Source organism: Naumovozyma dairenensis, chromosome 7 (genome assembly GCF_000227115.2).
Source record: "Naumovozyma dairenensis CBS 421 chromosome 7, complete genome".
Taxonomy (NCBI): domain Eukaryota; kingdom Fungi; phylum Ascomycota; class Saccharomycetes; order Saccharomycetales; family Saccharomycetaceae; genus Naumovozyma; species Naumovozyma dairenensis.
Genome location: NC_016485.2, coordinates 134,584 through 149,670, shown reverse-complemented (window position 1 = coordinate 149,670; position 15,087 = coordinate 134,584). Strand labels below are relative to the sequence as shown.

General features: G+C 35.2%; 6 protein-coding genes and 1 non-coding gene across 7 annotated transcripts; 4 read left to right on the top strand and 3 right to left on the bottom strand.

Annotated features, from left to right (window-relative positions):
- Positions 1-190: 190 nt before the first annotated feature.
- FAP1 (Fap1p) lies at positions 191-3,097 on the bottom strand (the record flags this gene model as incomplete). Its single annotated transcript, XM_003671038.2, has 1 exon — positions 191-3,097. The coding sequence occupies one exon, from the start codon at positions 3,095-3,097 to the stop codon at positions 191-193; it is 2,907 nt and encodes a 968-aa protein (XP_003671086.2).
- Positions 3,098-3,709: 612 nt separating this feature from the next.
- RCM1 (rRNA (cytosine-C5-)-methyltransferase RCM1) lies at positions 3,710-5,200 on the bottom strand (the record flags this gene model as incomplete). Its single annotated transcript, XM_003671037.2, has 1 exon — positions 3,710-5,200. The coding sequence occupies one exon, from the start codon at positions 5,198-5,200 to the stop codon at positions 3,710-3,712; it is 1,491 nt and encodes a 496-aa protein (XP_003671085.2).
- Positions 5,201-5,620: 420 nt separating this feature from the next.
- HDA1 (histone deacetylase HDA1) lies at positions 5,621-7,690 on the top strand (the record flags this gene model as incomplete). The annotated part of the gene is made up of 1 exon (XM_003671036.2): positions 5,621-7,690. The coding sequence occupies one exon, from the start codon at positions 5,621-5,623 to the stop codon at positions 7,688-7,690; it is 2,070 nt and encodes a 689-aa protein (XP_003671084.2).
- A 460-nt stretch (positions 7,691-8,150) lies between these two features.
- ARK1 (serine/threonine protein kinase ARK1) lies at positions 8,151-10,016 on the bottom strand (the record flags this gene model as incomplete). Its single annotated transcript, XM_003671035.2, has 1 exon — positions 8,151-10,016. The coding sequence occupies one exon, from the start codon at positions 10,014-10,016 to the stop codon at positions 8,151-8,153; it is 1,866 nt and encodes a 621-aa protein (XP_003671083.2).
- Positions 10,017-10,370: 354 nt separating this feature from the next.
- On the top strand, positions 10,371-10,444 carry NDAI0Ltrna3I. Its single transcript has one exon. It is a non-coding gene; the product is annotated as a tRNA-Ile (tRNA).
- Positions 10,445-10,651: 207 nt separating this feature from the next.
- Positions 10,652-11,845, top strand: NDAI0G00630 (uncharacterized protein; the record flags this gene model as incomplete). The annotated part of the gene is made up of 1 exon (XM_003671034.2): positions 10,652-11,845. The coding sequence occupies one exon, from the start codon at positions 10,652-10,654 to the stop codon at positions 11,843-11,845; it is 1,194 nt and encodes a 397-aa protein (XP_003671082.2).
- Positions 11,846-13,147: 1,302 nt separating this feature from the next.
- On the top strand, positions 13,148-15,085 carry BDP1 (transcription factor TFIIIB subunit BDP1; the record flags this gene model as incomplete). Its single annotated transcript, XM_003671033.2, has 1 exon — positions 13,148-15,085. The coding sequence occupies one exon, from the start codon at positions 13,148-13,150 to the stop codon at positions 15,083-15,085; it is 1,938 nt and encodes a 645-aa protein (XP_003671081.2).
- Positions 15,086-15,087: the final 2 nt, after the last annotated feature.

Genomic DNA, 15,087 nt, shown 5'->3' with positions numbered 1-15,087 from the left:
CCTGCGATCAGATAGATAAGTGCAAGTATATATAAATCGCTGCATCATGCCATATTTTAAAAGTACGTAGCCTAAACAAAAAAGTTTATGAAACAATGCACGACAATAAATATAAGTTTCTTTTTAAATGTTTCATATACGTTTAAAACGAAGTGTATTATCACAATTATGTATAGCAGTAAAATAGCCTCTATGGCGTACTTTCATCGATAGCTGGTGTAGCTAGCCTTTCAGTGGATAGTACATCATCAATTTTACATAGTTCAACACCTTCTGAGATAAATGTATCCTTCGCCAAAACATCAAAATGACCAACCAGGCTTTTAAAGTCTCTCTCGACATTAGCTGTTATAGTTGGGTAATCTTCAGGATATATTACTCCACTTTTACCATCTTGTAAAACAAGGTATTGAGGATTTTTTATTAAAGTAGATTTCAAATATTGGCCAAAAATACGTTCCAAATCTTCTACGGTGGTCCCAGGAGATAAATCTTTAATCAAAAATCCATTCGCCTCAGCTATGTAATTATCAGTAGGCCCTTCCGGTACTTCAACATTGACTAATCTTTTTGAAGTACGGGCTTCAAACTCTTGCAACTTACGTTCTTTCTCTAATTCTTTGAATGTTTGATATAAGGGTAAAACTTTTGATAGTGAAAAAGATGGTTTAGAACTGGTTGTGTTTTTCTTAATGAAAACAGAACGTTTAGGTTCAGGATCTTGTGATTCGCAATATAAATTGTATGCCTTTGACAATTCATGGATGAAATGACGTTGTGGAGGCCTCATTGGCTTGAAATGTAAGCTTGGGCGGGATTTGTCATCCATGAATTTATTAATGATCTCTTCAATTTGTTGACACCATCTTTCTTGTCTTGAAAAGATAGATAAAGTGGCTTCCGTAAAAGGTAATTGTAATTCTTCGAAGGCTATTGCTGTTGGAACTATATCCTTTAATCTTTCAAACTCAAGATCAGTGGATGAAGATATTATTTCTTTGATTCCAAAGGCTTCTTTTAATTGTCTGTGCCTTTCTAACATTTCACATTCTTCATCACATTCCAAAATTGTAGTAGTAACTGCACTGGCTATATTTGACATTGCTCCACAAGTAACATATGTTTCTCTTCTTCCACATTCACAAGTTACTTTAGCTGAAACAGTGCAAGGAACATCTGGACATTCAGTGTTCCCGTGGCATGGTCTAGAACAAGTATGATCGCAATTAATTCTCCTTTTACCGCAGATTTGTTTACATTTTGTCTGACAATCACCAGGTATGTGACATCTTTTCATACATTTATGAGGACAATCCTTCAATGGTAACCCACAAATCTTCCCACACGATACATCATTTTGAAAACATAGAGTTCTAACCTCTTTAACTTTCCCACATTTACATGGCTTGAAAACAGGTGCCGTACATGGCGGACATGGCTCATCCAATGGATGACATGTATGAGGCATAGGAGTATGACCACAAGGATATTCATTTCTAACGACTTTGATACATTGGAATGGACAAGGAGGTAATTTTGTCCCACATCGAACAGGCGCCTCGACGATTGTTTTCCCACAGGGGCAAACTAAATCATTTGAGTCACTTTCTAAACATGGTGGGCATTTCCCCGGATGACATTTCCTTTGACACCTATGTATCCCGCATGATAACAGCAAATTACATTCTTTCAGACATATATGTTCTGCTTCAACTAATGTTTCATCCATTAAATCTTGGGATCTGAATAAAGTTTTCTTTCGCTTTTCAGCTGCAGGACGGCCTGAACAACATCTTTCCAAACATCTATGACGGCGGCATGACATTAACGATTCACATTTGATATTACAATGAGGTGAACCAGTAAATTGGCATGGCACTAAAAATGATTGTTGCTCACAGGAACATTTTCTTGTTTCTATTTGTAAACATGGATCCATGCATGCTCCTGTGTGACATTTGAAAGGGCATTTATGCTTACCACATTTCAATGGTTTATTACAATGTGATTCACAGGTAGGAATTGGATCAGTACAGAGAGTTCTGGGTTTTGCTAATTTCTGCAATGGTGTCTTACCACATGGACAAGTTTTCAATAATTTGGGTGAGTACGGACATGGTTTCTCCATAGAAAGAGTTGGAGGAGCAATACAGCGTTCAATAAATGAATGCTTGTCACAGTCATACTGTACTGTACGAATTTCTTTACAAGCAAATACACCTATCCATTTATTACCTTCAGCATCACTCGAATACTTTGCAGACTCAGGAATCTTAATATCTTTACATTTCATTGATTTTTGGGTCTCTGAACCACAGTAACACTTCAATATCCAAGCATTTTCTTCATTTACTTCTAATCTTTCAGGACATACACCACATAACCCGGAATGGCATTTCCTTTTACATTTATGGATTCCACAAGATAATGGTAAACCACATTCGTCTTTACATTGAAACTTACTATTGCCTTTAAAGGTTTTGGATTGGTAACAAAAGATATCTTTCGTATGTTTCCCACAACGACAGGTAATAGAGAGCATTCGAGTACATTCTGGGTGTGGGCCCAAATGACATATATTAGTACAACCATGAACACATATCTTTGCGTTACAAGTTTGACCACATGAATTTGGATTCAATGGATTTGCTTCTGGGTTAACAACTTTCCCACACCAGCATGTAGATCTATTCTTAGGTGGAACTTTTTTATTTACATGGTAACAATTTGGACATTTCCAGATCCTGTCCACAGTTTTCTCTGTAGATTTTACTGCCCATTCTCTAATACAATCATAATCGAAGACTCTGTAACATTCTTTGCAGGCATACATTTGGCATGTATAATCCATTTCGACAGTACAGATCATACAAACGTATGAATCACCCTTGGCAATTTCTTGAATTGTTCTTTCATAATACTTCATATCTTCGTCAGCTGCAGTAGCCGCAGCATATTCATCTTCTTGATCATATTCATCATTATCACTGGTGGAAGATACGTTCTCACTACTTTTAATTTCATCTGCAGATGCTTGCAAAATCAGAGATTTTGGATCAGGATGAGTGCTCACCTCGTTTAGTTCTGTATCAGACATAACGCAATATTCGATGATAATACAGCTAAATAGTACTCTTGTAGTGTTATATTCTTTGCCCTAGAGGAGTGTTGCTTCCTTCTTAGGTGTAGTATAATGGCAATATATATAGTCCAAAAGTATCAGATCTCAATATTTTTCAATGTTCCCGTATTTCGCGATAAAAGGAATTACTTTATAATAGAGGAGCTGGGCGGCTAATTGCCTTATTTGTTTACCTTTCCATAACTTCTCACCTTACTAACAAATTTAATAAATATTCCAATAGAGGAGGCAAGTCATTCTGGTTTTATCTGTTCTTCTTTTCTTCTCCAAAAGATTAATAATACAAACTCTGGGATTGCTAGGAATCTACTAAAGAAAAGATAATAGAAAAAAATGCTTCTAAAAAGGGTATGTGCAGTGATTTTTTGGGTACGTCCCCCAGTTGATAGTTATCTATATAAATTAGGTTTTCTCTATTGCCTTTCTATTCGGTATTAACCAAAATGAACAAATATAAGAGGAATATGAGTTCAGAATGTTATATCAATTATCATAGTAGACTGTGTGACAGTGCTGCTGTTATTATTTACTATACACATATATATACATTAGTTTCTAAATACGCTACTACCTTTCAAAGCATACTGCAAAAAACCCGATACCACCATCGTCTCTAGGTAAAGCTCTGATGCATCCGTCTGCCAAAGCTTGACATTTAGCAGGGTCATCTCTGAAAACTTCCTCGAATTCTTCTATTTTACCTCTTCTTGGCCAAGTTGGTATGACACTCTCTTTGGCTGCGACTTTCCATCCCCATTGTTTAACTTTAGAGTCAAGCAATAAGTCCAAGACAACACGTTCATTTTCTTCTGCATGGATTGAACATGTACTGTAGACGATTTTCTTCGCGGTTGGGAAACTCATCGCATGCTTGATCACTTGAAATTGGAAAGATGATAATTTGGCAAGCCGTGTTTTCAAGTCTTCTTTTTTATTGTAATCTTCTTGTTCATCAGGAACCTCATCGTCTTCTTCAGTGGATTTCTTGTCTTTATCTGTTGTATCATTATTTCTTTGTCTATTCAAAGAGTCCACATACTTACGGCCAAAGATACCACTTCCTGAACAACTTGGATCTACGATAAATCCAGTAACATCTTTAAATTTGTCTGGTGTAGCTGCCTTTGTGAAATCACCCACGGTAACTTGAATATTTTTAGAGCAACCTGCCACTTTAATCATTTTCTCCAAAATCTTGGCTCTTTCTGGGTCTTTCTCAAATGCATATATTTGAACATGAGGATCCTCTTGTTTAGCATCACCAAACATATACGATGCAACGTGTGTTGTCTTGTTACCTGGAGCAGCGCATGCATCAATGATGATATCATCTTTACTTGGGTTCAAAATATGAGCTGGGAAGCATGATGCACGATCCTGAATGATAATTTTACCTTGCTTATATAGTTCATGAGATGTAATCTTATCTTGCGGATGAATACCGTAAAGATGAGGAATATACTCGTCGTAATAGATCGAACCAGGAACAATATCATTCCAATTTTCGACACGTTTAGGGAATTTTTTACCTAATTCTTCTAAAACTGCATTCACATCGCGACCCTGATAACATCTTAATGGGTTAATACGGATCCATCTAACTGGGGTGACATCTTCTGTAGAATCATTATTATCAACTATTTCAGATAGATTTTTCACTTTCAATTTCAACTTTAGTCTCACTAATTCGCTATGCAATCTGCTCTTATGTTTCAAGACATATTCTTTGATTGGGTGTTTCCCCATTTGGATACGTTTACTTTTCGAGAATAATAAATCATGACATAGTAACATTAAAGTCAATCTAGAATACATTGGTTTGCCCTTCTTCTTCGGTATATCATCTAGAATACCCGATTTTTTCATAACTTTTTCCAAATATGGTTTATATTTCCAACAGGAATCTATTACAGCATAAACATGTTTAGGATTACATTTCAGTTTATACTTCGTACAACTTTGTAAAACTAATGTTTGCAATGAACCAGAGATACGGCCTTTAGCTTCTTGTTGTTCCACATACTCTAATACCCACGTAGCATCTCTGTAGAAGTTCATACTAGGCTTACTTTTGGGGAATTCCTTTCTAGTGTGCACACCCTGTTAAACCACAACCCAAGAATAAATACAAATACTATTTCTTTCAACTCATCACTTCAGTTCACTTCACTTCACCTTTGCTATATCAACATAATTTCCAAATTTTTCACTCTTTCCGGTAAGAACCCCCCGCACAAACTTAGACGTCTATTGTCTTATTCCGGAGACGCCTGAAAATTTGATTCCATAAGCATTCTTCTGCAGGTGCCTGAATAGAGTGTGGAAAGCACGTAAATATACTTCATAATTCGTTGGAAAGTACATCTTACAAAAGTAACAAAGCAATCCTCGAGCACAACCGTCTTATATTATCATTATTGCAAATTACTCAAGAAAGCAAAAAAATTGTGTGTCAAAAAATAACGACTAACGTGAACAATGAACGGCGGAGAAACCACGAGTAACAACGATACGATTAAGAAAAGAAAGATTGATCCGGAGTCCCGTCAAATAATCGTCCCACCAAGGGATGCTCAAATCCATTACACACCTCTTAAGACGGGTCTATGTTACGATGTCAGAATGAGGTATCATGCTAAGATATTCACTTCATATTTCGAATATATTGATCCTCACCCGGAGGATCCTCGAAGAATTTACCGTATTTATAAGATATTAGCGGAGAATGGACTCATTAAGGACCCCACTTTGAGTGGGATAGATGATATTGGTGATTTGATGTTGAAAATACCGGTCAGAGAAGCTACTAGTGAAGAAATTTTGGAAGTTCATTCTAAGGAACATTTGGATTTTATTGAAAGCACTTCGAAGATGAATAGAGAACAATTGTTGAAAGCTACTGAAAGTGGTGATTCTGTTTATTTTAATAGTGATTCGTATGCTAGTGCAAAACTACCTGTTGGTGGTGCCATTGAAGCTTGTAAAGCGGTGGTAGAAGGGAGAGTTAAAAATGCATTGGCTGTCGTGAGACCTCCGGGCCATCATGCAGAACCAGAAGCTGCTGGAGGGTTTTGTCTTTTCAGTAATGTTGCCATTGCTGCTAAGAATATTTTGAAAAATTATCCAGAAAGTGTTAGAAAGATTTTAATCTTAGATTGGGATATTCATCATGGGAATGGGACGCAAAAGGCCTTTTATGACGATGATAGAATTCTTTACGTGTCGTTACATAGATTTAAAATGGGGAAATACTATCCCGGCACTATTCATGGTAGATATGATCAAACTGGCGAAGGTAAAGGTGAAGGATTCAACTGTAATATCACTTGGCCAGTAGGTGGTGTCGGTGATGCAGAATATATGTGGGCATTTGAACAAATTGTCATGCCCATGGGGCGTGAATTTCAACCAGATTTAGTGATTATTTCCGCTGGTTTCGATGCAGCAGATGGTGATACCATTGGTCAATGCCATGTTACACCAAGTTGTTATGGTCATATGACACATATGTTGAAATCATTAGCCAGGGGTAACATGGCTGTAGTATTGGAGGGTGGTTATAATTTAGATTCCATTGCCATTAGTGCCTTAAGTGTGGCCAAGATATTAATAGGTGAACCACCAGATGAATTACCAGATGTAACAAGAGATCCTAAACCAGAAGTAATTGAAATGATCGATAAAGTTCTTAGGATACAATCTAAATATTGGAAATGTTTTAAAAGTAAATTTGGTAATGCAGGATGTGATTTCCAAGAACAAATTAATAATTCGATTGCAACGAAAAATTTCCCATTACAAAGTGCCATTCGTCAACAACAAGTGAGAAATTTAAGTAAAGAATTCAACTTTTCAGAACTGCCCATTTACAAATCAGAATTACCTGAAGATACTATACTGTGTTCTTCTAATATATATGAATCCAATACTATTATAATATGTGTTCATGATACTCCAGAGATATGGGCTAAACGAGATGCTATTCAAGGGACCATTGATCCATCTTCATCAATTATAGTTGATTCCAGTCTTGATATGATAAAATGGGCCATAGAGAGGAAATATGGAGTCATTGATATAAATATTCCACAAAATCTATTAGAACAAGAAAATTATTATTCAATAATAACGGCACAAGAAGTGTTAATAAATTTATGGGATAATTATTTAAAATATTTTCCTAATGTTAATAAGATAGCGTTTGTTGGTATTGGTGATGCATATTCTGGTATAGTTCATTTATTGGGCCATAGAGACACAAGATCTGTAGTGAAAGCTGTTATTAATTTTGTTGGACAAAAGCAATTAAAACCTTTGGTCCCATTAGTGGATGAATCATTGGGTGAATGGTATTTTAAAAATTCATTAGTGTTTTCTAATAAGAACCATATATATTGGGGTGATAAAGAAAATAAGAAACCAAGGAAGAAATATGGTAGAGTATTGAGATGTGATACTGATGGGATAAGTAATATAATGGAGGAAAGATTTGAAGAGGCTACTGATTTTATATTAGATTCATTTGAAGAATGGAGTGACAGCGAATAGGGGTTGCTTATGTTGTGCCTAATCAGTGCGCTTTTATCAATCGATCAATGAACCGTATGCTAAAATATGTATTTACATTTTTTTACGATATATATTATGCATCGTTAAGCATTTTTTGTTTCTGCAGAGGGAATAATAATATTAATGACAAGAGACCAACAAATTTATTCTTAATTTTATCATACATCTACTCCTATATTACCTAACTTGGGCATTTCAGGGAACTTATGGAAAAATAAAGGTAATGCTTAAATCTATGAGTGCCCATTATACGTAGGAAGTAGGTTTTCATTACGTGAATTATACGTGGAAGTACGAAGATTTTATTAGGTAGGTTATAGTATATGTAATGGTAAGAACAAAGTCGTTGACTGATATGCATAAATTGTTATTTATTTCAATCCTTTTGCAGATAAAAATGCTGGTTTCCTTGGAACCTTTGGTTTCAAATGGTCTGGTTTTATAGGAACAACTGGTTTTGTTTTTTCTTTTGTGCCACTTCCTTGTCATTAGACGTAGTAGGTAATGTTGGTGTTGAAGCTGTTATACTTTTCACTCTTTGTAATTTTTCTAACATTTTCTTTTTTATTTGTTCTTTTGTTTCTTGATTAGATAATATAGATTTTTCTGGGGTAGAGGATTTTGAGTTTGATTGGGTAGTATCATCGTACATTTGGTCGAAATTATTTTTGAGAGTATTCCTTTGTAATGGGGGTAGACTACGATGTTTCTCCCTTTTGGTTGCATGCTTATTTAGTGACCTTCCATGTTCGACATTATCATTATTATCAAATAATGATTTAGTTTTCGAAATTGTATGTGTTAATGGTTGAGTATCAATTTTCACATTTTGTTCATCAGTATGAATTGAGGAATCATCATCTTTATCATCATCAGAGCTGAATGACATATCAGTGGATATAATTCTTTCCTGTAATAATGGTGAGCTTCTAGAAGAGCTTACACTTGCCCTTTTTTGTATGACATCATTATTCTTATTGGGTATAGATAGGGTAGTGTGGCCTAATTGACATGTTGATTTCTTCAAGTTGGCATCCATTGATGGCATGGGCATAGTTTGAGATTTTTGTATATGTTTTTTTTGTGAGGAAATTGGTCTATTCGGTTGTAAAGGGACATTTAAAAGGGGTGCATTTATAGATTGTAGAATACCAGTCACATTATTAGAAGCTACTGTATATGGGTTGTTATTGGTATTATTATTATTCGCATTTTGAGGATTAATTGTTGCACTTGCTATTGACATATTGTAGTTATAAGAGCCATTATTATTGGTTATGGCAGGTATTGCCACAGGATAAGACGGTATAGGTACATTCATTACAACATCTTGAGCTTGAGTTTGTGCTTGAGCTTGAGCTAATTTTCTTTGTAAATAGAAATCTGGTATTGGACATGGAACATTTTGTATTTTTGAAACTTCTTCCAATAATTGATAAATATTTGGCCTTTGAGATGGTTGTACGTTTAATGTGATCCTAATCAAACTTTTCATACGATCGCTATAATGTGGAAAATTGGGGAATTGGAAACTTGCATGAAGTATAGCATTTTCACCAGTTTTCTCAAACGGTGTTGTATAATAACAAAGTTTATATAAGAAAACACCTAATGCCCAGATATCAGATTTTTCATTAATTGGCAAACCCTTACCTAAATTGATCATTTCTGGCGATCTATATTGAGCCGTTGTATTTTTCATAATATCATGTTGTACATAAGTGAATTCCTGCGGATTGGTAGGAGGTCTAATTATCCCACACACAGATCCGAAATCACAAAGTTTATAATGACCTCTTGAGGTCAGAAGTACATTTTCAATCTTAATATCTCTATGCAATAAAGGTGGTTGTAATGCATGCATAGCGGCAACACCTTGTGAAACTTGAGACATAATATCCAATATCTCATTTTCATGCAATCTATTTTGCAATCTTGTATTCATGAAATCTATAAGTCCTCCTCTATCGCAATATTCCATTAATAGGAAAACTTCATATGAGCCAATGTTGGTATCGAATTTAGCGGCATGTGAATCGATATAAGAGACAACGTGAGTATTGTTTCTCAGGAGTTTCATGGCATCCACTTCAGCTCTTAAAGTGTTTAAACTTGGTTTATCAGGGACAATAACGCGTTTCAAACATACTATACTGGAATTAATGAATGGATCAATGGGTGAAATTTCTGCTGTATAGACTTGTGCGAAACCTCCGCTTGTTAAGTATTTTATAATTCTTGCTTGATGGGATCCCACAGATAGGAGTGTACCAGGATGATAGATTGCTACTTGCGGTTGATTCATACGTAGATATACTTAGTGACAAAAAGGTGAGATCTTATCAGTTGTTAATTAGGTTGAAATAGTTGATGCTAATAAAGCTCTAGAAAGAAGATTCAAATGCAATGCAGATAAATAGATAATTCCAGATTATATATACACTCCTTTTTATTCTTGGCACTTTTGCCAATGATTGTTCAGTGGGGCACTGTGCCACTAAGCCATTCTTTACGTATGTAATAATGTCTCCACTACCTACGTAACAGAAGGGCCCTTTGTTATTATATTTTCAAACAGAACGACATGTTTACGTTGTTGTCACTTGATTTGAGTTGTGAATGTGGAATGGTGTAGCAAACACAACAACAAAAAACATTTGGTCTCTTGGCCCAGTTGGTTAAGGCACCGTGCTAATAACGCGGGGATCAGCGGTTCGATCCCGCTAGAGACCATATATTTTTATTATTTTTACCAAATTGGGAAAATTGAAAAATTTCAGTTAAAATCGCTTTATACTTCTTCTGTATACTTCTTCCTGTTATATATGAATAAGGTTCGATGACTTCAATGATGAAACGATATAATGACCTCATCTTTACGTTTATTGATAAGTACATTTTACAATTAGTTATGGCAGGCCAATAGGATTGTAAAAAATAATGAGCATTTCACCGTATTCCTTGCTAAACTCGCACTCATTCGGTTCGAATAATTGGTGTTTCAAATTTCAACCATTAGATAAAGCAAATGGCCTTCTACTCAGCTTAAGTAATGGTGAGATACATTGTCTCGATTTTGGAACATGTCAATCCAAACAATCCATTCGAGTAAGTAATCTCTCAATCAATGATCTAAAGATACTAAACAGTGATTTCCATTGCGGGTCATTATTCAGTACAGCTACAGCAGAATCAGTGAAAATATTCGACATAAATTCAAATAATGGTCCCATTGCAACTTTGCATAACGATAAGAACGTACCTTTCCTCTCCTTGGATTCAAGACATGGTCTATTGGCAATGGGTACGGAATTACAAGGTGTGGATGCACAAATTAATATATACGACATTAGAAAATGGGATACTCCATTGCGTTCATTGATTGATTCACACCATGATGATGTTACTGCTCTTAAATTCCATCCATCTGATCCAACTGTCTTGTTAAGTGGGTCCACTGATGGATATACTAACGTTTACGATTTGACTCAACAAGATGAAGATGATGCATTGCATCAAGTTATGAATTATGCGTCTATTCATTCGTGTGGATGGTTATCACCAAATAGAATTTTCACACTGTCTCATATGGAAACGTTTGCCATTCATGAATTGAATGATAAATCTGAAGAATTGAAAGAACCTCAACCTTTGGATTTTGGTGACGTGAGAGAGAAGTGGGGGTGCGATTATGTCATTGATGTATATCCTGGTTACATTGCTGCAGGTAAATCACAAGAGGGGAATGGGCAATTGAAATTGATACCAACAAATGGTGAAAATATATCTGTTAAAGATTCTGTTGTTATCCCATCAGCACATGGTGATGAAGTCATTAGGGACGTTTTTATTCCTCCTAGTCATTCAGAATTGGTGTATTCTTGTGGAGAAGATGGTTTTGTCAATCTATGGAAAAATAATAATGGTGCTTTGAATGTTCCAGAGCAATTTTGGGATTACTCTAAAAGAACAATGCATGTCTTGGATGGAGACTTTTCTCTGGAGTCAGGAAATGAAGTTGAAAAGAGTAAACTTGGAGTTGAAAAGAGAGAAAAGAGTAAAAAATCAAAAAGTAAGAAATCTAAGAAGAAGGAAAAGAAACATTCCAAATCGCAACGTTTCAAACCATACTGAGACACACCACCTATGTTGGATGAAATATATGTATATGTACAAAATTCTAACTTTACCGTGGGTTTCTTTCTACCTTGTATAGTTTTTCCATTTGTTGCTCTAGCTACCTAAATCCTAGTAGTATCCATAATAGATAATTAATTAGGAACCACGAGAGGTGTTTACTGTAGCATTGCATGGTTTCGTAGTCCATATTGGCATAACCACATACAGTTGCATCGGATGATGCTCTATTATACCTATTATACCTCAAGAATAACTTGCATCAATGTAATTCATTGTTCATAGTTGATATGTAAAATATTATACATATAACTCTACCTGGACATATGCCGCAAGACTGTGCAATAACATCTTTCAAAAGACTTTCTCTTTCCGCTCTTCATGGCCTTTTTTTTTTTAACATAAATTTATTGACCATAAGGTTACCTATTGCCTCGTCTAAACCAAATGGAGATGTGTGTTCGCCCTTGACCACTTGTATTCCTCCTCTCAAAGAATAAGGAACCTTTGTATTGCATTTTTTCCCCATGACTACTGAAAGATCGCCCATATCTAAAAAAGTAATATTAGTTGGTCATTGTTGCTAGCTTGAAATTAACTTATTATTTTACTTGTATTGTGTTGAAAAAGGAATTGCATAATTAGCTCTGCTGAAAGTCAATTTGTACAGGAAAGTGAAAAACTTAATGGAACAGTCACTAAGAAATGTAATATAAGATAATGATAAACATGTAGCATCAAAGTGTTTATTGGTCGTCTCCAAGAAATTATCTCCTTCTTATTGAAAATCAGGATCAAATTTAAGGACCACAGATCTCTTTATATGGTAGGAACATCTATCTGAGTCAGTATTGTTATTGATAGAGTATGATTGTGGTGGAATGATGAATATAGCCAAAACAAATTGGAACCTATGACCGAAATGTTAGGTGGTGGAGGAGATAATAAAAGGGTACTGGCCAGTATTACATATATTACATGATACATATACCATTTTTAAATATCAAACGTATATATATTCTCTCTCTTTCTTTCTTTCTTTCTTTCTTTCTTTCTTTCTACCTTCAGTGTATATTTTTGGTGTGACACCTTTGAAATCAATTGCGACGCGTCAAAAGTGAAAACCGCCAAATAAGAAACAGGAAAGTTTGTCTTGATCAAATATCAAAATATTATAAACTATGGAACAACCAAGGAATAAGAAGAAAAGTGACAAGAACCACGAAAACCAAGAGATTCTGGATCAACTTCCAATTGTACTTCGTTTAAATTAAGCGACTGTCAATAAGTACACAAAATATGAGTAGTGTTGTTAATAAAAGTGGAACTCGTTTTGCCCCAAAGGCAAGGCAACGGAGAGCTGGTACTTCCACTCCTACTCCAGTACCATTGCCTATGCCTGTCCAGAAACCAATTATTACCAATGATGAAGCATTACATAACCAAGAAGTTGAAGGTGAGGATGAGATTCCGGCCAAAAATAGCGATCATGATAATAATGCTGAACCGCCTTCACCAAAGGCAAAAACTGTAGTTGAAGAAACTTCCACATATAATAAGCTTACTACTAAAGTTAATACATTCGCCATGCATTTGCAAAATGGTGATTCTATCTCGCCTTCTCAAACGAGCACACAACTTAATCAACAAGATGATGCAATTCCAATACCGAAATCAGCAGTAATCAACCCACCAACAACCGTAAGATCAGGAAGATTAGCATCATTAAGTAAGACCATAAATGCACCATTATTTAAAACCGATTATACAGCTAATACTACTGTCACAGATGGTAAAAAGGAAAGAAGACTATCCACAATCTCTACATCTTTACCGAAGAAAATTAAAATGGCCAATGCGATGGTTACAGAAAATGATAATGCTACATTGAATGCCCTAAAGAGACGCCGGATGTCAAGTAGATCATCTGTCTCTAAGAAGACAGGCTCGCAACGTAGAATTAGTGTCGTTTCCAAAATAAACGTCCCTGTGGGTAAATCAACTTCTTCGTCTTCTTCAGCATCATCATCTAAAGCCACATCTAGAGCAACTTCTATTAATTCTTCACTGAATGGAGTTTATACAGCGACACCAATTCCAAATCCAGCAAGAATTAAAGTTGGTGAAGAGGAAGAATTTTTCCAAAAGACAGATGCCTTGTATGGAAAATATATTATTAAGAATTTCAAAGAAATCCCAAAGAATATTCGAGACGATGATTCAAAACGTTATATGATTGATGAAGAAAAGTTCACCATTGCAGAATTATGTAAGCCAAATTTGCCCATTGGTGAAATTTCTGAAAATTTTGAAAAATCAAAAATGGCAAATAAATTGAAATTAACCAAAAGGAAATATAAGAGAGAGATGAGGAAGCGTGCTCGTGAAGAATTTAGATCATTACGTTCATTAAATAAAGAAGAAGAAGAGGAAGAGAGGGAAAATCGTAAACAAGCTGCAGAAAAATTATTGAATACTGATGTTCCTGATAGTTATAAACCCCATACTGCAATTCAATTGAAATTAAATCCTGATGGTACTTTAGCCGTCGATGAAGAATCCACAGTGGTGGATAGACATAAGAATGCAAGTTTAGAAAATGCACATAAACAAAAAGTCGATGAGAATCCATTTGAAAAATTATATAATTCAGCTACATATGGTAGGAATTCTTTTACTGATCCATGGACTACAGAGGAAATCATTAAATTTTATAAAGCTTTATCCATGTGGGGGACGGATTTTAATTTAATTGCACAATTATTCCCATATAGAACAAGAAGACAAATTAAATCTAAATTTATTAATGAAGAAAAGAAACACCCAATTATGATTGAATTAGCACTTCGATCAAGATTACCACCAAATTTCGATCAATATTGTGCTGATATTAGAAGAGAATTAGGTACCGTTTCTGATTTCAATAAGAAATTAGAAGATTTACAATTAGAACATCAAGAAAATTTGAAACAAATTCAATTAGCTAAGGATAATGCCAAGATGGAAGATTCAACTTTGGTTAAAGAGGACGCATCCAATACTAACAAAAAGGGTCCTGGTGGGTTTATGTCTAATGATTTGAAAGTATATAGAAAGACAGAAGTTGTTCTTGGTACCATTGATGATATAAAGAGGAAAAGAGAAGAGGAAGAAGATGAAGGCGACAATGATAGCGACGCAGATAAACACGAAGTAGGTCATCATCACAGAATAAATAAAATAGAGATGGCAAAATAATC